Here is a 23,609-nt window from a genome sequence, read left to right as displayed (position 1 = left end):
GTATAAATAATGTATAATCTATATACATTATCCATATACAAATAATTTCATGTATAAATACATGAAATGTCATGTAATATATTTATATGCATTTTAATAAAGTACTCATATATATATGGTAAAGAATATCTGATCTCACTCAGCCATTTGTCACAGCATTAATTCTTAAAGATTCAAATTCTGTGATTTCATACTGCTTAAAAATAGTTTTGCAATTGAGGCACCTGGGTGGCCTAGTCAGTTGAGTGTCTGGTTCTTGATCTCCGCTCAGGTCATGATCTCACAATTTGTGAGATTAAGCCCCGTGTTGGGCTCTGTGCTGACAACGTGGCACCTGCTTGGGATTGTCTCTCTCCCACTCTGTCTCTTCCCCTCCCTCACTCACCTTCTGTCTCTCTCAAAATAAATAAAAAGTTTTGCGACAGTGTATAGCAGAATGATTTTTTTAAAGACACAATCAGATTGACAAGCTACAATTTTACTGCAGCCTTCCCCGCAAAATGAAGGGAAACTAACCACTATTAGAGTGGGTATCCCTTTTTGAAAATTTGATTGTGTAGGGAACCTTCTTTAGATGTTCCCAAACCTGAATATTATACATGTTCGAAGATACCAGTTGAAGGCTGCTGGATCTTCTCTGAGGCTTGTGGCCACCCTTTTTGGGACCCCTCTAAAGACCAGATTTGAGAATTGTGACCATGTCTATCGAACCACCATGGTATTTGAAGAATATCTTTATCATATACTCCCAAATTAGTCCTGTTGGTATCACCACCACCCCATTTGCAATGACCTTGGTGTGGAGTAGATGACATAAGGCCTTTTTCTGCTTTCCTTTGTTTATTAAGGGGACAGCTCTGCTGACTGTAGATCAGAGAAGATGGGAAGATCTGAAGAGCCGACTGAAGATAGCACAGCCTCTTCATCTCCCACCTCGCCCGGGTATCAAAGATGCTCTGATTTTATTCATGTTGGGCACCAGTGTTCGTGATTCCCCAGGAGTCTAAGATTTCAATTAAAATAATAATCGTGAGGCCACTAGGCGGTTGTGCATAAGTTAATATAGAAACAGGCTCCAAACTACAGATCTCTCCATAGGCTATTAAAATCAACCACCCAAAGGCTGTGCTTCAGTGCTCTCAGGATAAGCCCTAATGAAAAAATGAATTTTTAAATAAAATATATTTGTGCTTCGCTCTTAAACATATGAGTGAAATGTATTAAACTGACAGAAATTGAATGATGCGGTTCTCCTTCCAATACAGACGGCGTCATGCACCGTCGTCTTAAATATTCAGAACCAGCCATTCCTGCAAAACACTACACAATAGATTGAACTATAGGGGGAAAAAGGTAATGAGTTTTAAAATGAGCATTAAAGGAAATGAAAGACAAGAAAGTAAATGTGACCTATGTCTGAAATGCCCTTGCCTCAACCTTTCTTTTGCAGATAATGATGGTTTTAGAGCTAAGATGTATGACATTACCCAGCATCCATTCTTTAAGAGGACAATTGCATTGCTTGTCCTGGCCCAGTCAGTGCTGCTGTCCGTCAAGGTACTTTATTTCACAGTGAAGCTCTGAGAAGGACTTTTTCGTTCATTGGTGCATCCAAGATTATTGCAAGGGGCCATATCCATTCACAGTCTAAGTTCTTTAGTATAAAAAATTAAAATTCATAGTCATGTTCAAATGAGAAAAAGAGGGGAAGGTCTTTATGTCTCTGATGGATATGGACAAAGACCTGGATGCTGTTTCTCTTACAGTGGGATGTGGAGGACCCAGTGACCGTTCCTTTGGCAACAATGTCAGTTGTTTTCACCTTCATCTTTGTTCTAGAGGTACGGTAATGAGCCATCTGGCTCTGGGGGCTGTGGTGCACATTATAAAGTAAAACAGTGCCCTCCTTTGATAGCACTGACTTTCAGCTCTGTGTTCCATTGCTTTTGAAGTCTTTTTTGGGGAGAGGGGTAGCGTGCTCTTAGGATATTTTCCTTTTTAGGCTGTTGTGCTTAACTTGAACAAAGATTTCACTTTATATTTCAGATTTTTCTAACCGCAGGAATTGCTAACTGCTGTTGATTGTTGTATCTGAATGTTGGCCTGTCTGGTTATGTGAGTTCAAATATTTGTAGCGAACTGCACAAACCACTGTAATTCAGGGACTCAAATTGCAATGTGGTGGCGAAGGGAATTGGCCCAGACAAGATTATTTTAATATATAGTCCACATAATATCACTTTCCAGCACAATCTTCTTTGAAATACAAGCAGATTCTTATTTCACCCTGTACTGGTTGATGTTTCCCAAAATCTATGGTCTTTTACTTGAGGAAGAAAAATGTCTTGCTCTCAGAACTAGTCATAAAACAAGGAGAAAAGAGCATGGAGATACAGATTTGTAACCTATCCTACTTTAAAATTTAGATAGTGGATCAATCTATATCTGTATCTCTATCTATCTATCTATCTATCCTATCATCTATCATCTCTTAGTAATAAATTCTCTCTTTGGTTTCTACATCCTCTAAAAATGTGTGCCCCAATGGGGTGCCTGGGTGGCTTAGTCAGTTGAGCATCAGACTCTTGATTTCAGCTCAGGTCATGATCTCATGGTTCATGAGTTCAAGCCCCATGTCAGGCTTTGGGCTGACAGCTCTCCCCTCTCTCCCTCTTTCTCTCTGTCTGTCTGCCCCTCCCCTGTTCTTGTTCCCTCTCTCTTTCCCCCTCTCTCTCTCTTTCTCTCTCTCAAAAATAAATAAACATTAAACAAAATTTTACATTAATTTAAAATGATGTAAAATTATGTGCCTTAAGTTAACACATTTCAATATATGTTGAACACTCAGCCTCTATTTACTGTCTACATTATTTTCCCCCAGGTTACAATGAAGATCATAGCAATGTCGCCTGCCGGCTTCTGGCAAAGCAGAAGAAACCGGTACGACCTGCTGGTGACATCGCTTGGCGTGGTCTGGGTGGTACTTCACTTTGCCCTCCTGGTATGCATGTAATAAAAGTTTATTTTAGCTCATAACTTCAGTTCAGGTAACCCTGTTTCCAGTCTCATTTCCCTCTGTGTCAGCCTACCCTCGGGTGTCTGATTAACCTCCTACATCCAGCTTTGACCGTGATAGGCCCTCAGACATGCTTGCATGTACATTCCCCTACACTCTTCACACAAACAAAATCTGGCCCCTCAGAGTCCTAGAGTGTGCAAATCAGAAGGAGAAACTTGAAAATGTCTGGTTTAACTCTCATTTTCCCAAAGGATGAAAATAAGAGAGAGAAAAAAAAAAATGGAAACAGAGATTACGAGACCTGCCTAAATTCACATGCAAGCTGGTATCAGAAAACTCAAACCCAGTCTTTTGAATTGAAATGTAGCATCAATGCGACTACACTATAATCAGTATTTCACAGTGGGATTCTCAGGCACTTTAGAAGCCTTATTTTCTACTAAATATCCAGCAGCCTTTTCTCTAAAGCATATCGTTCTTTGTGTTTATACCTGAGTTCTCGCCAGCTTGCCTAAAATGCCTTGAGCCTCTCCAACTTCCATTTAGTCTGTGGTCCAGCTCAAAACCTACACCCGTGGATATGTCTGATTGAGATCTAGAGCCGTGTTGTCCAGTAGGAATAAAATGTGACCACGGATGTAATTTCAAATTGCCTAGGAGCCACATTAAAAAAATTAAAAAGGAACAGATGTTGTGGCGCCTGGGAGGTTCAGTCAGTTGAGCGCCCAACCCTTGATTTTGGCTCAGGACATGATCTCAACTGTTCATGGGATGAAGCCCTGCATTGGGCTCTGTGCTGAGAGTGGGGAGCCTGCTTAGGATTTTCTCTCCCTCTCTATCTGCCCCTCCACCACTTGCATGGGCTCTCTCTCTCTCTCTCTCAAAATAAATAAATAAACTTTTTTTAAAGGAACAGATGGCATGAATTTAATAATGTATTTTAAGCTACCATATCTAACGTACTATCATTTCAATATGTCAGCAATATAAAAATTATTAAGAAAACAGGTTACATCCGGTTTTTTTTGGTACTAAATCTTTGATTGAATGTGTATTTTATATTTACAGCACATCCTAATCTAGACTCACTACATTTCAAGTGTTCGGTAACCACATGTAGCTGGTGGCTACCATACTGGACAGTGGAGTTCTAGAAGCCCCTACTCTGGGCTCCACCATTTTCCAGGCTTGATCAAGTTATTTGTCTTCAGTGATCTTTTGCTCCCTGCTCTGAACTTGGGGATATAACTTCATAATCTATCCATTCTACATGGGCATTATAAAGATAAAGCATGTGAAATTTTTCTTTTTTTTTTTTAATGTTTATTTTTAAGAGAGAGAGACATAGTGCAAGGGCGGAGGGTGGAGAGAGAAGGAGACACAGAACCTGAAGCAGGCTCAAGCTCTGAGCTGTCAGCACAGAGCCCAATGCAGGGCTCGAACTCCCAAACCATGAGATCATGACCTGAGCCGAAGTCGGACACTTAACCAACTGAGCCACCCAGGCACCCGTAACATGTGAAATTTTTCTAACTGTAAAAAGTACAACACCCCAACACATTATCAATACCTTCTCTTTTTTGTTACTCTTCCTCAACGCCAGCCAAAATTAATATTATCTCATTTTCCTGCTCTCTTCTATCTGTTCTTCCATCCTCCCCGGTGTTAGAGTCATGCCAGAAAAGTTCCATCAAACAGAGAACCCATTTGTACCTCACAAAGGGTGTGCTTTAGTATGAAATTTCCGTGCTCAGGCAGATAGGTATTGAGTGTCCTTCTTAAAACAACTGTCACCATCAGCATCAGGGGCTGTGCCAAGCCTAGGTGGGCTCTCAGTCACCCTGATCCATTTCCTCGAATAATGAGTGGTTTTGAGCACTAAAGATGTGTAAGTCACCGTGCTGGAGATTGAGAAGAATGCACAGATCAAAACAAAGGCAGTCATTGCTCTCATGGACATCACAGCCTGGAAAGTTTGTGTTTTGTTTTGTTTGTTTCGTTTCAAAGTTTCACGCCAGAATGTTTCATCATGATCCAAGAGGCTGGGAGGGCAGGTGTGGTTTGGGACAAGTAGACATTCATGGAACGCTCCCAAGTCAATGAGAGTTGCAGCCATAGTGAGGCAGATGGAGGAGAGACACGTATTCCTGCAATGACACAAACGAGTGGGAGGTGGCTGCGTCAGAGAGGTTCTGGAAAGTGTCCCTGCAGAAGTGACGATTGGGTTCAGCCTGTAGGATGAGGGTATGTTGGTGGCTGTCCCTGTGATGGAATGCTACGGGAAGGAAATAGTGTGCCTGGAGTAGAAGGAGCAAGGGGCACATGGCACAAGGTCTGGACGGGACTTCTCAGGACCAGGTGAAGGATGGGGGTGCTGTCACTTCCAGAATGCGAAGTGAGAAAGCCTCTATAGCAAATCTGGAACTAACATAGAAAGGGGAAGAAAGGTCCATGTTTTTAGCTTTCCCTAGACAAATATAGCCAAAAACTATTTGGTCCAAAAGAAGAGTAGGGCAGGCTTCCTAATCCTAGATGTCCCAGAGAGGACATCTCACACGGGAAAGACTAACTTGCCTATTCTGCCCGACTGCTTTTGTTCTTTCCCAAGAAGCTTCCATCCTGGAAAAACACTCATCCTCCACTCTACTTTGCACTCTCTGTGGCCTATTGTGAAGGGAGATGCAGTATTTGTTCCCATCTAAGCTATTTCTATGCAGACACATTCATTTCCTTGTACCTCAAGGATATTCAGCGGACCCCCTTCCCGGGGGCCCATATGTGACAGTTGTCATTTGGCGAGGCGAGACTCCTTGAGAAAAGTCACGCTTTGGCATCAGTTTAATGCCACAGTTGTTATTGCAGCTCTAGCTGGTGGGATCTTTGTTTCTGAGATGAAGCTTTCTTAGTCATAAAGTGCACCCAGTCATCTCTTGCTGCCGATTACACACTTGAAGAATGAGCTGGATGTGTTTCTGGGCAGGACAGACATTCTCTGCAATCAGCTTACACGAATGTGGCCGGCTGGTCTCCAAAGTCTCCGGAGACCTTCTGAGAAGAGGAAGCTGACCTCCTGCAATCTTTTCCAACTCTAGACCTTCTTTGCCAGGGTTCCTGCATTTTTGGTCTCACTTGACATCCTCATGTTGCACTGTTACCCTGAGTTTTTCTTGCTCCTCAAAGGAGCCAGTCACTATTTTATGTAAAACTTATTTTAGTTTTAAAATACAGAATTCAGCTGAGCAAAACAGAGACCGAAGTTTCATTTAAGATTTGATTTTATAGCTAATATTTATTCATGAGTTTTGGCAGTGACCTTTTCAGCACCTTTTAAAGATAAATTTCTTATAAGAATTTTCACATTTTATTAAACTAATTACTCAGTAGACTTCACAGAAGACTTAAAATGAAAACTGGAATTGTAACAAGATCTCCTGTGCATGTGGCGAGTGGCTCTCTTCTGTTTAAATTTCAGAACGCGTATACCTACATGATGGGTGCCTGCGTGATTGTTTTCCGGTTTTTCTCTATCTGTGGAAAGCATGTGAGTACGTTGTAAAGGATACTATCAACGGTTGCATATGCACAGAAGAAAGGAGCAATGCCTGATTGACTTCAGCTGTCCATCTGGGTCTTCAGGGCGTTAACTTCAGGAAGTTAACAAATTGGTAGTCATCCTAAGTCCAAATGAGCAAATATTGAATATTAAAATGAATCGGCAGCTTAGTTATCTTGTGATACATCTCCTGACATTTCTGTTCTTTTATTTCTTCTTCATATTGGCTAAATTAACTCAGTCATCAACTAAAGACAACATCTCAGGCATGAAAGCGAAAACCAATGCTCTTTCTTAATACTTCTTTATTTTTATTGTTTCTATCTGAATAAGCTTACTTTACTGGAAAGAAAAATCATCTTTAGTGAAGATTCGTGATTCTATGACCCCAGATTTCTTTATATTCTTTGCTATTGTTCATGCATATATTCCACATATATTTTTCATTTTTTAATGTAATTTCCTTTTTCGCTACTGACACTGTTTCATATACGTTCCATATATTCACGTATTCAATACGTGCTATTTGATGGTATTTAGTATTTTGCCATTGGTTAGGTTTGTTTTTGTGAACATCTGTTTGTGGGAGAATCCTGAGCCTACTTGGTGGAATAGGCCAAAAATATACAGCCCTTATCATCGAGACTCGGGGAGCAAGAGTAGAGAAAATAGAAGCAAGGAATTTTAGGGAGAGGCGTTTATTAATTTGGCTGAAAAGGCTGAACAGTTGGAAATACAAGTCGAATTTCTCTCTAATGTTTTTTGAATAATATTTAGATTAATACCCTTTATTAAGAACTAATTCAAAGCAATTTTAAAACGAGGGTCACTCTCGTGCCACCTGCTTACCTGTTACTTACTTCCCAGGCTCCCCATGGCTGAGTGAATTAAATATTCATTTCTGTCTCCCCACATCTCCATATAGGTAACACTAAAGATGCTTCTCCTGACGGTGGTCGTCAGCATGTACAAAAGCTTCTTTATCATAGTGGGAATGTTCCTACTGCTATTGTGTTATGCTTTTGCTGGAGTTGTTTTATTTGGTACTGTGAAGTATGGAGAGAACATTAACAGGTTGGTGTGGATTTCTCTCCCTATTCATTTATCAAGCAAACTTTTATAGTCATGAAATCAGGAATAAAAACCTGAATGACTTTTGTCTATCAAAGACAGGAGGAAGGGGAAACAATGAGTTGGAAACTAAAACAAAACGTCCAAATTTTAAATGACATTTTTCTAATTAAAAACAGTCTACACATTTAATTTAGAAACCTTGTCTCCGTAATATTACCAAAATGTAACAGGAACCCATAATTCCAAATCTACCACTACACAGGAATAACCACTTGTAATTTCCCGGTGAATTTCTATCCACCTACTGCCAAAAAACAACATATTCTTTTTTAAATTACACTTTGAACTGATTTGGGGTTTTCTTTTTTTTTTTTAACAAAGCAAAACATGGGAAACTATATTCCCAAAATGGTTACTATATACGAAAAGCATTTTTCAGAGATTATCTTTAATTTTGGGAAGCACTTCATAGTTTTTTAAAAAGGAATTATACAACACATTATATACAGATGTGTTTTGTTGCAGAGATTGCTTATTTGATACATGACAGCTCTACTTTTTATAGCAAAATCCATGTGAAAGAAGGAATCAGTTTTACTTGTCAAAATTGGAACCCTTAGCCACTCAAGATGCATGGCCACAAAATGGTGGCACCATGCTAGGGTTGGGTTAGACAGCTATGCTTGAGGGCAAGTGTGAATAACAAATTAAGAAGATATAACCTTCAGACATGGTGACTTAACAACCACATCTGCTCCAAAATCTACCTGCTTTAGTGGTAATACCTTACTACTTCATGACCAACTATATTACCCACATTCTGGTTTTTCCTCCTTCATTAGGCATGCAAACTTTTCCTCAGCTGGCAAAGCCATCACCGTACTGTTCCGAATCGTCACAGGCGAAGACTGGAATAAGATTATGCATGACTGTATGGTAAACTTCTCTTCATCACTAACAGTGCATCAACTTAGAACCAAATGAAACTCTTTGCAGTGCAGTATATCAGCAGCCTTATCCTCGTCAGCATCAAGACTTTGTGTACAAAACACCTATCCTGGCTATTTAGTCCGTAAAGTTGCATCCTTTTACATTGCAGTATATGGCCATGTGCAGGAAGAATATCCAGTGAACCCAGCTTGAGCTATTGTGGTTCCATCTGGCAGATACGCATTCTGTTGGCATTGTTCTTTCCCTCCCACCTTTAACACTTTGGCAGTCAAGTACAAACAGGGGAGTTCCTCTTCTTTAATTGAATTTATTCAACAGATATTCACTGAGCGCCTGGCTTATACTGGACCATATGCTAGGAGCTCGGTGTTCCCTGATTCCAAGGCATGCTCAAGGTGCTTACGGCAAGGCCCTGAGCTACACCCTCCCTTTTCCTCCTCGTGTTCACATCTCCCTTAAAGCATCGGCTCCATCAGGAATCCTGCCCCACACTAAGACTGCAGTGACATGTTCCTACAGCACTCTGTGTTTCTCCTTTGTAGCATGTATCACAGCTATAGTGAATTACTGGCTTGATTATTCCATCTCTATTTCCTCTCTCTCAACCTCCAGAACAACACTGTCCAAAAGAAATTTCTGCCATGATGGCAATCTGCTCTGTCTAATGCAGTAGCCATATGTGGTTACTGAGCCCTTGAAATGGGACTAGTGCTCCTGAGCAACTGAATTTTAAATTTCATCAAACTGTATTTGATGTTCATTAACATACATTTACATTTTAATAGCCACATGCAGTCCGTGGCTCCCATGTATAGCTTTAGACCGTCAGCAACATGAAGGAGGGACAGACTCTATGTCTTGCTTACCTGTCTGTCTCCAACATTGGGTATAAATCCAGCACATAGTAGGAGCTAAAGAACTCTATGCATGAGTGAATGGGGACAGAATTTACCAAATCAAATATAATATGAAGCAGAATTAAATAGATTCTAAATATACAACAAGCAGAGTGCTACAACTGCTTCTTCTGCGGAAGAAGGAGCTAGTCTCTCTGGCTGAAAGAAGCCAGGTTTCTCTGAGGTGACGGCATTTTATTGGGCCACTAAAAACAGGGTGGGGGGACTTTTGATAACCTGAGTCTAGTGCTCTTCTGTAAAGTCCCATAATGGTGCCCCAAGAATGAAGATTACTGGTTTCTTCTTACACAATTTGAATGTGAATTTGCTATGTATAACAAATCTTCATAAAGCTTAACCCATTAGTTAGGTCAAAGAAATTTTTTAAATGCTTTTTTTGACTTTCTGCAGCTCCCATCACAAGAACTACTTACCATTCAGGACTAGTGCAGGTGGCAGAAAGAATGTGTCTTGGAAGAAAGGGAGTTTATTTTCATTATGCTTCTAAAATGGCACTGAACTTGAGATTCCCTGAGACTGACTAGCAGTGTAGAATAAAGGAAAGATTCTTTTTGATTTTTGCCACGGATGATGTACTCAATGTACGTGGCTTTTGGGAGATTAACTTTGAAGTTTGTTATGTTTTATGTGGTGAGGGATAGTTCACAAACTATAGCATGTGCACAAATTTGTATTCTTCACTCTGACCCCTCCTCCCTCTCCCCCATCGCCCACAGGTCCAGCCTCCCTTTTGTACTCCAGATGAATTCACATACTGGGCAACAGACTGCGGAAATTACGCTGGGGCACTTATGTATTTCTGTTCATTTTATGTCATCATTGCCTACATCATGCTAAATCTGCTTGTAGGTAAGTGATGTTCACTGAATATGTTTTAATATCTTTAAACCCAGGTACTTAGATAATTACGTACAATTTTCAAGTAATTATCCCAGATTGCTTGGGGCGGGTATTTCATGGCATTAATTATAAATTGTTGCCTCTCGATCCAGAAGCTGAAAAGACCTTTGAAAGGCATGTTAATGACAGTTGATTGCAATTTCAAGAGTTGTCCTATTAATTATGATCATTAATTTCAAAAGAGCTCTTCTCATGGATTGAGTTGAAGAAATCTCAGAAAGGGCTACCTTTATGGCCTTGAAACATCACAGTTATGTTTCTGAAAGATACATGGTGTTCACCCAGGTGTGGGGCCACCCAGAACCCAATCTGACCTTTAAATACTGCCCTGGAACTGTCAACTAAGAGTGAAAGCCAGCTGGCATGGATATCTCCACACACAGAATGTGTGTTTATGCTCATGACCCTCATGTTTTGGAAAGGCAGGAGCTGGATAAATAGCTTAATCCAAGTGTAAGTAAGATATGCCAACTTGGAAAACACACTAAAAAACACTGAAAAATTTGGCTTGTGATGTAGGTGATAAAATCCATTATTTATAATAGATGTTTTACTTTTTCTAAAAAATGACAGATTAGCATAATTATCTAACTTCTCCATTTTTCTTTTTTCTTTTCTTAGCCATCATTGTGGAGAACTTCTCCTTGTTTTATTCCACAGAGGAGGACCAGCTTCTAAGTTACAACGATCTTCGCCACTTTCAAATCATATGGAATATGGTGGATGATAAACGAGAGGTAGGAAAGGGGGCCATTGCTTCATGCCCACCCCCAAAGAGATTCCCTGCCCTGCCACAGACATTTAAGTAGTCTTGCTGTCACCAGTAGACATCTATTGAATTTGGAATGGCCATTGTGAATTGTAGAAAGCCATCATTGACCGTTCAGCAAAATATGCTAGGAAGGGAGAGGGACAGAATGGTCCCCTGTCCAACCGTGGATGCCCTCTTCTTGGACATTCAGAAAGTCATCAAGGAGAGGAAACCAAGGAAGCTCTGAGGAAACCAGCCCTAGGATGAGAGCAGCAGAAGTAGTGAAGTTCAGATCACCAGAGCGATGGCGTAATACAGAGCCACAAACAGCCACACATAGCAATCCTGATTAGAAGTGCAAAGGAACTACTTAGTGGTTTCTGAAGGTTATTTTTTAAATTATTTTGGACTTATTCTTTGAATGATTTAACCATAAAGCTTGCCCAAGATTTCCTGGAATTAGCCAAAGCAACAATATCTCATTCTCTAGCTGCTGCTGCTGCTCTTTCTTTTCCCCTTTCTTCATCCCTAGCAAATACTCAGGCCTAGTTCTGGGTGCTGGGGATACAGCAGTGAACGCAATGGAAAGTCACCCATGCTTACAGAGCTTCTATTCTAACATTGGGAGACAAACAATATAACGTGAAATAATAATAATCATTATCTCAAGAAGCTATAAGCACTTTGCGGTTGGTAATATGGTAGACACCAGTCGGACTGGAGGGCAGGCTACTTTAGCGGGGTGGCCGTGACGGTCTGGCTGGGGAGGTGTTGTTAAACCCGACATCCGAAAAACAAGGAAAGTTCTACCATGGGAAAATCTACCATGGGTAGGTTCAAAAACAGTTGCAGGAAGAGTTCACAGAGGGCGTGAAGACCAAAGAGCCAGAACAAGCTAAGGAAGGGGGCGTCTTGAGCTAGGCCTGCACAGTAATGCCTGGCTTTCCTCACCGCCTTTGTCCCCCTCTCCCTAACACCCCCCACTTCCGCAGTCACCAGTCTCAGGGGGGCTTTCTCTGAGACAGTGACCTGCACGTGTGGCCATCTGGCCTAGCTCTCCTATCTCCCCTTGATCCACCTGCCTCTCCAAGACCACTGCCTGCGGGAACCTGCTTTCCTTGGATGCACACATCAAAGATGGCACCATGAGTCACATGTTAAGGTGTTTCTAACTGACAGGAAAACACGGTTACCCATGTCCCTGCCTTTAGCCCAATGCCTTAATTCAAAGACAGAGCCAGGCTGGCACGGTGGATTGTGTTGCCCGTAAGGGAGCGACATGTGTTTGATATTCCAGAATCTGGAGCCGCTCTGACCAGATTCTCTTGTATGTAATTGTGCTAATAATTGGGAAGACCTGAAAAGGAGTGATCATTCCCTAGAAAAGCCATTTATAAAAAATGTTTAGAAGTTTGTAGCATCCACGCTAAGTGAAGAGGAGGATCATGTACATGTGAATGTTGTACTTTCTGCGATAATGCATTAGCAACCCACTCAGCGTGTGTTTTAGAGAAATAGATGAGCAGAGGCTGAGTCAGTGAAACAGACCAGGAGAGGAAAACCCTGGTAAAGCAAGGGCTGGGGCCAGGGAGGCAGAGAGCCTCCTAGGCTCCCAATGCTGCCAGGTTATAAGATCCCACAGAACCAGAGAAGCACCAGTGGAAAATCTAAGTGCTCGGCTTTCAATGTGGTGCTTCTCTAGTAAACACCCTCCTGACCCAGACTCCAGGGAGGCAAACAACTTCCTTACTTCCCAGTGCTAATTATGCTATCTTTTAAGAAAAAGATCTGGTGTCGTTTTTCTTTTTTGTGATTTTTTTTTCTGTGAAAACAGAACCCCAAGTGAATCGTTATGGCCTAAAGATGATTTACCAGTTATTGTGCTCTGCCCCCCAGGGGGTGATTCCGACTTTCCGTGTGAAGTTCCTGCTGAGGCTCCTGCGGGGGAGGCTGGAGGTGGATCTCGACAAAGACAAACTTCTGTTTAAGCACATGTGCTATGAAATGGAGAGACTGCATAATGGCGGGGACGTCACTTTCCATGATGTCCTAAGGTACGAGGGAGTTTTCACAACCCTGGGTCACAGAGCTGGAGTGAGTGCAGAAACCAAAGCTGTGACCTTGTGAAATACAACCAACAAGTGGGCTCACAGCCCAAGATGCCACACTCATTGAGATTATAAGGTGAGGCCACACTGCTCAGGCTCCACATGGCCTTTGTCGCTGTCCTGTAAGGGCCGTGTCTGAGTGCCGCACACAGGAGCGGGGAGAAGCAGTGGCCTGACATCCCCAGAGGTGCCCCATATGACTGAGGAGATCCTGATGGGAGAGATGAGGGGCTTTGGGGAGCACAGCTTCCCCTCGTTCTGTGAGGGAGGAGCTGGTCTGGGGGAGTTTAGTGACTAGGTGGTCCAGCTGGAGTCCAATCCAGATCTTCTCATTTGCTCCATGATTCCGCCCCCAGCTGGCTGGCAAACCACACTTTCCAGACATTCACTGAGACCCCACACAGGACAAGGAGGACGAAATTCCATAAACTGGGTGGTTGAAACAGGTGTATTGTCTCACAGTCCTAGAGGCTAGAAGCTTAAATTCAAGGGGTCGGCAAGGCTGGTTCCTTCTGAGGCTGTGAGAGGGACTCTTCCAGCCTCTTGCCAGCTCCTAGGGGTTGGCTGCCATCCCTGTAGAAACATCACCCTGATCTCTGCCCTCACCTTCACGTGTCGTTCTTCCCGCATGTGTGGGTGCGTGTGCGTGTGCGTGTGTGCTTACGCATGTGTGTCCAAATCTCCCCTTTTATAAGGACACCATTCGTATCGGATTAGGGACCCACCCCAGTCCAGTATTATCTCTTCTTAATTAATCACATCTGTAGTAACCTATTTCAAAATAAGATCACATTTTGAGGTACTGGGGGTCATCACTCCAACAAAGATTTTTTAGGGGGAAAACAATTCAATCCATAACAGCTTTTTAAACAGGAATCTATAGGGGCACCTTGGTGGCTCAGTCAATTAAGCCTCCAACTTCGGCGCAGGTCATGATTTCACAGTTCGTGGGTTCGAGCCCCATGTCAGGCTCTGTGCTGACAACTCAGAGCCTGGAGCTGGCTTCAGATTCTGTGTCTCCCTTCTCTCTGTGCCCCGCCCCCCCCCCCACTTGTGCTCCGTCTCTCTCTCTGTTTCTCAAAAAATGAACACACGTTAAAAAAAAATTTAAACAGGAATCCATGGATCAAATCCAGAGGTCAATGGGCTTGGAAACAATCACATCTCTATTGTCATTAATCACTCACTGAAATGCAGCATTTTCTTCAGTGATGAATGCAGGCAGCAAGCCCCACAGTGTTAATAATAACCTGCATCTCTGCCACCAGCAGAAATCATAGATATTTTCAGATGGCATCGCTGACGTGGCTGATAATCTTCAATATCCTCTATACTCACCACTGCTTCTAAATTACAGTAGTCCTTTGACCTCAGCTAGATGTTATTATTTAATGCATTAATAAAGAAGCACTTATGTTACTCTATCATCTTTTTAAAAATTTCTAAAATTAATTTCATTTCTTTTTTTATTAAAATAGAGTTGACATACAATGTTATATTAGTTTCAGGTGTACAACATAGTGATTCCACAACTGTGTATGTTATGCTGTGCTCACCACGAGAGTAGACACCATCAGTCACCATACAACACTATTACAGCATCATTGACTATATTCTTTATGCTGCACTTTTCATCCCCGTGACTTATTCATTACAAAACTGGAAGCCTGTATCCTCCCTCTCCCTTTCACCCTCTTCCCCTCCACCCTTCTGGCAACCAGCAGTTTGTTTTCTGTATTTATGGGTCTGTTTCTGCTTTGTTTTATTTTTTAGATTCCACGTGTAATTGAAATCATATGGTATTTTTCTTTCTCAGTCTGACTTATTTCACTTAGCATGATACCCCCTAGCTCCATCCATGTTGTCGCAAATGGCAAGATCTCATTCTTTTTTATGGCTGAGAAATATTCCATTGCATATATACTGTATCTTCTTTATCCGTTCTATCATCACCTTTTTAAAGAAAATAATATGAGCACTGTATTTGAATATAATTGCTTTCCTTGGTAATAAGAGATATTTTATTTTATGCATTTAAAATGTTATTCTATGAAAAGTCCCATGGGCCCCACTCTCAAAGAGGTCTGTCCGCAGGAAAAGTCATGGCCCTCTTCTAGAAGTGGCTATTTTCATCATGTGGCAAATATTTGGTGAAGGGCTGGGTATGGTGTCATACATTCAGAAGCACTCAGGTATACAGAAATATGCTTGGGACTGAAATTTGAAAATAAGAACAGGAAGGACCCGGGAGAAGTTCTCTCAAGTTTCCCAGTTTACTTCCCGCTATTCCCTTCTTCCAGGAGCAAGCCAAAGGGCAGAAAAAGAAGAGGCAGAAAATACATATGACTAGCAGAGGACGCCATCTCAGAATGTCACCAAATCTTTCCTCCTGGTGACGAATATTTTTAGGTCAAAGGGAGACACGTAGACACCCCGCTGTCAGCAGTTCTCATTCGGCCTCTCCGGAACACAGAGAGGCATCCGATAAGATGGACCCCGGCGAAGCCAATGGGGGCCTGGATTGCCCCTCCCTATCCCTGCAGCTCAGGAGTGATGAAAACAGTTTGGCACTGATGAGATTCTGGAGGAGGCAGGGAAGAGAGGAAGAGCAGACACATTTCCCTCCTCCAAGGAGGGAAGAGCGCTAGCAAAGAAGAGAAGGTTGGGGTGCCAGTGCTGCATGGGGAGGACTCCTGAGCACCTCCGTGCTGTGATATGGGCAGTGGAGGCAGCACTGAGTTCACAGGAGGGGCAGGCAGGGGCTGAGCGCCAACCGGGGGTCCTGTGGCAGCACCGGCGAGCACCAGGGGCAGAGGGGCTGTGTTTTTCTTTGGCTGTAGACCCCTCAGCCTGGATGCAGTTGCCTTACTGCCCAGGGGCCCTGAGGCGACACATCGGTTGTGTTGGCTTCATGTGCCCCTGCCTGAACCTGTTGCGCCTAGGGCAGAATGGGAGCAAGTATTCCACCCTGACCTTTCACCCACCAGAATTAATGAGGAAGATCCGGGGGCACAAATGGGATCGACGGAGAGGGAAATGGCAGGGGCGGGGGGCAGGAAGCTTGACCTTAGCCAACCCTTACTGACCATCCCCACCTGGAACTGAAGGTGAAGGAAGTATACAGACAGAGCAGTCTTCCTTCTACAGGGAACATTCCAGAGCCTTAAGCAGCTGGTAATGTAGATCAGGGACCAGCCTAGACCTTCGGTTTTACAAACGCTTATATGGCACTTACTACTGTAAGTACCACCCAAGTATTAACTCAGTCATTTAATAAGGCAGAGACCATGACTGTCCCCATCTTACAGAGGAGGTGACATAACTAGTCCAGTGGCATAGGAACAGTACCTTGGTTGGACTGAGTGGTGTCCTCTCTGAAAGTTGAGATCTCCACCAGAGTCCCAAATGAGTCCGACCTAGAATGCTCTTGTGTGTCCCCCCCACCCCACCCCCAGCATGCTGTCCTACAGGTCGGTTGACATCCGGAAGAGCTTGCAGCTGGAGGAGCTGCTGGCCAGGGAGCAGCTGGAGTACACCATCGAGGAGGAGGTGGCCAAGCAGACCATCCGCATGTGGCTGAAAAAGTGTTTAAAGCGCATCAGAGCTGTGAGTCAACTGGCAGCATCCGGGTTTTTCTTTCCTCCTGTCAAAGGAGAAGGAGGAGGAGGGACAAAACAAAAGAGCTTCAGGAACAGCGGAATGAGATGCTCTGTGATTAGCCTCGTAGCCCCTCAACTGTGTCAGCTTCATCCCCTTGTGATGGCCACCTGGTTCGCACCTGAGCTCTCATCCAGACCCAGCTGCGCCCTCATTAGCAGAGTCCATAAGGCGTTGCCGTGGAATCACATTTTTATAACAGAACATTGATGTTTAAAAAGCAGTTTACTGAACAAATATTTATTAAAATATTTGTGATCTCCATTTATCAAACTCAACTGTTCAAAATGCCCAAATCTCTATACGATGACTGGCAACCGAGTTTACAAAACTACTTTTAAATCGCTCCTAAAAATTCCACCATTCCATTGATAATGTTGTTTGGTCTTTAACAAAGGCCACGTCTCCTGGGAATTTAATGATCTGTCTGTTGCCTTTAGACTTATAAGCTTATAGGATTCTCTGACTCCTAAATCAATGAACATATACTGTGTTGGCATACACTGTGTTTACACTAGGCATTTCTACTAGATAATTATTTTTATGATTATGCTTTTGACTTACACTTCACACACAGATGAAAGAATCACACTAATTACTAAACATTTATATATAATACACTTTTTAAATCCTGTTTCTCAGAACAACATCAACAGCAGAAACATATCTGTTGGAGGAGAAAATGTCCCCAGGGAAACAAAACACTCCAACCTCCTATAACAAGACAATAGTTATATCATAGCCCTGCTCACTTTGGGGACCCAACCTTCCCCCCCTCCCACCACAGACCCCAAGAAGGCACAGGGAGCTGGCTCAGCACCAGACCATGTTCCCAAGTGTGTGTCAACACAGACAGGCCTGCCTCTATCCAGAATAAGACAAGAGCAAGGGTTTCACTCATCCATCCAAAGCTCTCTGCCTCTAACAACGCAGAAAGGGTGATCCATATTGGCTGAATGAGCACAGAGCAAAATAAGAAGGGAAAATATAGAACACCCAAGTTAGTGATCTAAAAATTCTGTTTTAAATACAACAGGAGCTAGCATCAATGAACATATTTATTCCCATTGTTATGCAAATAAGCGTGGGTTGGGAGGTCTCTAAGCCTGCCTTTATAGCAGTCTGGTACTTAACTAGGGGAAGTAGTTAAACATCCTCATTTGGAAGTTCCTAAGAGGTCACTGAGCATACAGGTTCTTTGGAGAGGAGAGAAGGAAATACAATTTGAGTGCTGGGGGACAGGGGGATGTTGGGTTGATTTCTCCGTTACCGAGAGAATGATCATATTTCCATAGAAACAGCAGCAGTCATGCAGCATCATCCACAGTCTGAGGGAGAGCCAACAGCAGGAGCTGAGCCGGTTCCTCAATCCCCCCAGTATCGAGACCACCCAGCCCAGTGAGGACATGAATGCTAACAGTCAGGATAATAATATGCAACCTGAGGTATGTGTATGAGGCATCCTTCCTCCAAGGATATTACGTGCATTTTTTATTTTTTATTTTTCATTTATGTATTTTTTTTTAGTGTTTATTTGAGACAGAGAGCGCGAGTGGGGGAGGGGCAGAGGGAGAGGGAGACACAGAATCTGAAGCAGACTCCAGGCTCTGAGCTGTCAGCACAGAGCCCCACGCGGGGCTCAAACTCACGAACCACAAGATCATGACCTGAGTGGAGTGGTCGGATGCTTAACCGACTGAGCCACCCAGGCGCCCCACGTGCATTTTTAAAATAAAAAATAAAACAGTGCTGTTCACATAGCCATTTCAAACAAGGGACAGTATTTCTTTTTTTCCAAATGTTTATTTATTTATTTTAAGAGAGAGAGGGAAAGTGCAAGCAGGAAAGGGGTAGAAAGAGAAGAGGAGACAGAGAATCCCAAGCAGGCTCCATGCTGTCAGTGCAGAGCCTGACGGAGCTTGAACTTATGAACCGTGAGATCATGACCTGAGCCACAATCGAGAGTCAGATGCTTAACCGACTGAGCCTCCCAGGCACCCCAAGGTGACAGTATCTCTAATTGGAAGTTTTTAAGTAAAAAAAAAAAAAAAAAAAGGAACATATTGATCTAGATTATCTTTGGACCTTTACAACTTGGAATGCTTTGGGGTTATTTCAAAAGATTCTGATTCTGAGTTGTATGAATACTAAAAAAAAAGTTAATGTTCTGAACGCATTAATTCTATTGATTTTTGTCTGAAGAGTTAATATCACATCTCTACAGGTTTAACGGAGTCCAGTGATATTACTTGACTTAGGAGAACATGGTTTGCCCGAAGCTTTGCCCTAAATGCTTTCTTCTACCAGGTCCCAGGGACTTGCAGTAGAATCAGTGAAAATGTTTGTAATTGACCACCACCTTCCTTGAACAGTCAGACTCATTGAGGCTTTGTCCTCCCTTAGTTGGGCATTGGAAGAGCATATGGAATTCGGGAGGACCTTCTTCACTAGGGCAAAGCTTATTTCCATTTCCAGACTCAATGTACGTGTCCATAAAAAAGCCTGGCATGGACACCCTGGAGAACCTTGCTCTGTGACCAGCAGCTGGCGGGGGGCCTCCCCATTAGGAGGGCGCAGTTATGGATGAGCTGGAGTCGATCAGGCACTCTGAGATGAGCCCCTGGCACAGTAAGGCTTTGTGATGTGTAGCGGCCTAGTCAGGGGGCGGCAGTAAATACCGAAGCCTGTGGCTCCATGGCCCAGCGAGATGCTTCAAGGGAATTCCTTGTTCCACAGCCCAGTTTGGGGTGGGTTTCATGTTGTCGGCTCCCCAACATGTGGGAATCAACTGCCACCGACAACAGGGACTTGTGCAGGGACAGTCAGCAAAGGGCAGAGACATAGAGGCTTCATGTGTGGGGCCAAGGTAAGATCAGGACAGCCAGCCAGGCAGGGCTGATGAGGCTGGCAAAGTGATGATTGCAGAGCTGTCTATTTTTAGGTAAAAAAAAACAAAACCAAAAACAAAACAACAGCAACAACAAAAATCCATGAGGTAACCAAAAAACCAAGAGGGGATACCAAAGAGATGTGAGGTCCGAGGCACTGACAGGAAAGGGGGGGCACCAGAGACTGAGTAAAATGTGTGGAGAGTCTCAGCTCTTCTCTGACATTAGTCTTGGCTGGTATAAGCTTCATTCTCCTCTGGGGCTGTTGGAGAGTGTGGTCTGCTGAGCTCTCTTTCTGGAGTGCTAGGACTGACCTATAGGTTGGCAAGAATATACTTTCAGGAAACCGGGCAGTCCTTGCTGCCCCCCACTTCCTTCCTGGTCCATAGCTACACCCCAGGTGCAGAGGGGAGGTAGCCATGGGAGTGGAGGAGTCCTGGAAGGATACCTGGAGGAGGTGCTACCTGGAGAATTGTGCCCCCTCCCTTCACCGCGTGCAGGGGTGGCTCTCACTTTCCTGGACTCTCTGAACCCATTTTCTCTTTTCCTTTCCCCATTGTGGACTCTGGGGCTCCAGTACTGTTTTTCCTATTGTGTTTTCTTTCTTTCTTAAAATAAAATAAGGGTCCATGGTGGGAGGGAGGGGAGGGTGGGTGATGGGTATTGAGGAGAGCACCTGTTGGGATGAGCACTGGGTGTTGTATGGAAACCAATTTGACAATAAATTTCATATTTAAAAAAATGAATAAACTCTAAACTCTAAAAAATAAATAAATAAATAATAAAATAAAATAAGGGTCCAGACTGGTGCAGAGGACAGGAGGGAAGCACAGCGTTAACAAAGAGCCAGTAACTGCTTTATTCTCCCCCATGCAGACCAGCAGCCAGCAGCAGCTTCTGAGCCCCACGCTGTCGGACAGAGGGGGCAGTCGGCAGGACTCCACAGACCCCGGAAAACCCCAAAGGAAGTTCGGGCAGTGGCGGCTGCCCTCAGGTGTGTGCCCCGAGTCCTTTCTCCATTGATTCAGGTCCTAGAGGTGTCTACACCCTGTGGGCTTTGGGTCTCGGATTTCAAATTCAAGTCTACCCCTAAAGTGATTTACAGACTCCCTTCGCTATTGCTGACACTATCTGCCCTTTTCCTTTGTAGTTTTTCTTTCTTTGTATATACTAACAAACACCTACTCACCCGTATTCCTATGACACTTATATTTGCCCAGACTGGAATGTTTTATTTTATTGTATCTTATCTTACCTTATTTAGTTTTTGTGGTCATCTCAAAGTGCAACTGGCAAGTAGCAGTTTTTCAAATGGTATCACTAGTTGTCCCTGAACAGAATTTTAAAGTCCATGATGAATGTAAAGAACCAAGAGCTGGAAGGATTTCATACTTAACATCTATGGATAGGACGTGTTTATGGGGACTCGTTTACTTGTTACTGCTGGGACTATCACAGCTTTTCAGGAATGGCTTGCAAAGGGGTGAACAGCTCCACGTTGCTCATAGGACTTTTGTCAATTCCACAGCACCAAAACCAATAAGCCACTCAGTGTCTTCGGTCAACTTACGATTTGCAGGGCGCACAACAATGAAATCCGTAGTGTGCAAAATGAACCCCATGACCGACATGGCGTCGTGTGGCTCCGAGGTGAAGAAGTGGTGGACCCGGCAGCTGACGGTGGAGAGCGATGAAAGCAGCGATGACCTTCTGGACGTTTAGGTGGAATTAGCGCAGTGCAAGGTTTAATGGGGAGCACAGTTTTCTAGCATTTTCCTCCTGTGGTCTAACATGGACCATGGACCATGGCGAGCAGTCTATACTTAAGATATCATTTAATTCTATCTCGTCACAAGAGGTCTTTAAGTTGCTTTTTGTCCTGCCGTAGGAAGGCCTAAAACTTGGTCGGTGGCTGTTGTGTATACAGGGAGTTGTTACCGTGAGTTTGAGAAAATTTGCCTAATGGTTGCATTTGTAATATTAGAGAACTATCCCAATACCAGATGTAGATCACTCAAAGATTTCATATATCCTGTCTGTAAACTAAGATGTATATTCATATATGCTCTTACTCAGTATTATCACCCCCTGAAAGAGTGCTAAGCCCAAAGTGGCTGATATTTATGGTATGGTAGCTATAGTCTTAGTTCCTGTTTTTCCCACTTCTACTAGAAATACTTCCTTTGGGAAAATTATTATTTATGATTGATCTGAAAAGGTCAGCACTGAGCTCATACTAAAATGATAGTAGTTTTACAAACTACAGATTCTGAATTTTTAAAAGTATAATCCTTTTCTCATGGTATTCTTAAAAATAGGCAAAAGATATTCCGAAGTCATAACAAGTCAGTTTCTGTACTCAGTCACTCTAATAAAAACTGTTGCCTGCTTCCTAGAGAATTGTGTGTGCAGGGACCAGGCAAAGAAATTGTCCCAAGGAGCAACAAGTTTAAAACAGACGTGTACGTAGATCGCTTTAGGCACGTGGTTACCTGAAGATGTTGAGTTTCTGTGAAGGCCTTTTAATAACTAAGTTTAGCAAAAAGAGTGAAACTACATGATTCAGCTTAAAAAAAAAAAATCACGTGCGTGATGTATCATTGGCTTCATTTCTTACACAGGGTATGTTGGTTTTGCCATAAATTGGCAAAGACATTATGAGTTGATTCCAACACATCAGTGCCATGTTCAATTCAAAATGACTCCCTCCTACCAGATTCTCCTATGGAAATAATGGTAATTTTGTAAAATTGTGCTTAGAACTCACAGTTGAGGTTCCCCACAACTCAGCTGTATTTGTTCCACACACCATGTGCTCTGAGAAAGGTAAAATGCAAAGCGATTACACAGTACCTGGGCCTTATACTGGGTCAACCAAGTAGAAGCACATCCAGGCCCTTACCTACATTATTTTTGGCTGGAGATTTGCTGTTTAGATGATTTCTTTTAATGCAGCAATTATCTCAGAGTCCTTTGACACCCAGGTTGCTTTATAATCTATTTTCTCTTTTAACATCCTTAAAATAGCCAAATCCTGTCTGTGTAACAAACTTAACATTGTGATGCCATCTCTTGTTTACATGATTAATTGTGACTCTAGGATAATGGGTAATTAAAGTCAGTGAAGCCAAAAGGATTTTATTTGGTTTTACGTTCAGTTGGAGTTTACTTTTTGTACATAAAGAAAATCAAATAAATACTGACTTTGTAAAAGAATTTACTCTGAGTTGATGATCATTTCCAAACCCTTCCTCGTGTGTGGAAGGAGGGAAGGGGGTTTGGGGGTGGGATCATTAGGAAGCAGGCACTTTGCAGACTCTGTATTTGAATATTCCGTCTATAATTAGTTGGCAAAAGCTCTGTCCCTGATATTCATTTCAGTTCAGTTCCTAAGCCAGAATGTTCCTTTCAGGTTTGTGTCCATAAGGCTGAGTGAATACGTTCCAAGCCAACAATAAAACAGAAAAGGATCTTACATGGCTGGGGCATGGGCCTGTACTCATGCTGCATGAAAACGAGATTTTATTTTTTGGCTCATTACACTTGAGTAATACAGCTTCATTCTCACAAAACTGCTGAGCCCTTCCTACAACGTCTGTTAACTGGTGTTGAGCAGAACATCATTGTTGTTCATTCTGCAGTGAAGCAAAGGGCCAAATAGCAATGCATTTAAAGCCATAGCACCCTACATTTTCAATTAAGTGAGACAACCAAGCAGTTCCTGCGGGACTCCTCTCTACTGTTTCCTGAAGCCAGTAGAGCAGACAGCAAGCCGAGAAGGTAAGTGCTAC

The 23,609-nt window shown here is 42.9% G+C and overlaps 1 protein-coding gene across 4 annotated transcripts in view; it reads left to right on the top strand.

Moving 5' to 3' along the window:
* Positions 1-23,034, top strand: part of NALCN (sodium leak channel, non-selective) — a 289,974-nt gene extending 266,940 nt beyond the window's left edge. For all 4 annotated transcript variants that reach the window (XM_042929986.1, XM_042930009.1, XM_042930002.1 and 1 more), the window contains 14 exons: positions 849-942; positions 1,451-1,557; positions 1,767-1,841; positions 2,882-3,001; positions 6,492-6,560; positions 7,498-7,646; positions 8,489-8,582; positions 10,231-10,363; positions 11,036-11,151; positions 13,062-13,219; positions 16,729-16,879; positions 18,226-18,375; positions 20,695-20,812; positions 21,347-23,034. In XM_042929986.1, the coding sequence (XP_042785920.1) occupies positions 849-942; positions 1,451-1,557; positions 1,767-1,841; positions 2,882-3,001; positions 6,492-6,560; positions 7,498-7,646; positions 8,489-8,582; positions 10,231-10,363; positions 11,036-11,151; positions 13,062-13,219; positions 16,729-16,879; positions 18,226-18,375; positions 20,695-20,812; positions 21,347-21,540 (1,728 nt within the window). In that variant the 3' untranslated portion in view covers positions 21,541-23,034. The remainder of the gene's footprint in view (positions 1-848; positions 943-1,450; positions 1,558-1,766; positions 1,842-2,881; positions 3,002-6,491; positions 6,561-7,497; positions 7,647-8,488; positions 8,583-10,230; positions 10,364-11,035; positions 11,152-13,061; positions 13,220-16,728; positions 16,880-18,225; positions 18,376-20,694; positions 20,813-21,346) is intronic.
* Positions 23,035-23,609: the final 575 nt, after the last annotated feature.

Source organism: Panthera leo, chromosome A1 (assembly GCF_018350215.1).
Source record: "Panthera leo isolate Ple1 chromosome A1, P.leo_Ple1_pat1.1, whole genome shotgun sequence".
NCBI lineage: Eukaryota > Metazoa > Chordata > Mammalia > Carnivora > Felidae > Panthera > Panthera leo.
The sequence above is the reverse complement of the archived record's forward strand: the minus strand, read 5'-3'. Positions and strand labels throughout refer to the sequence as shown.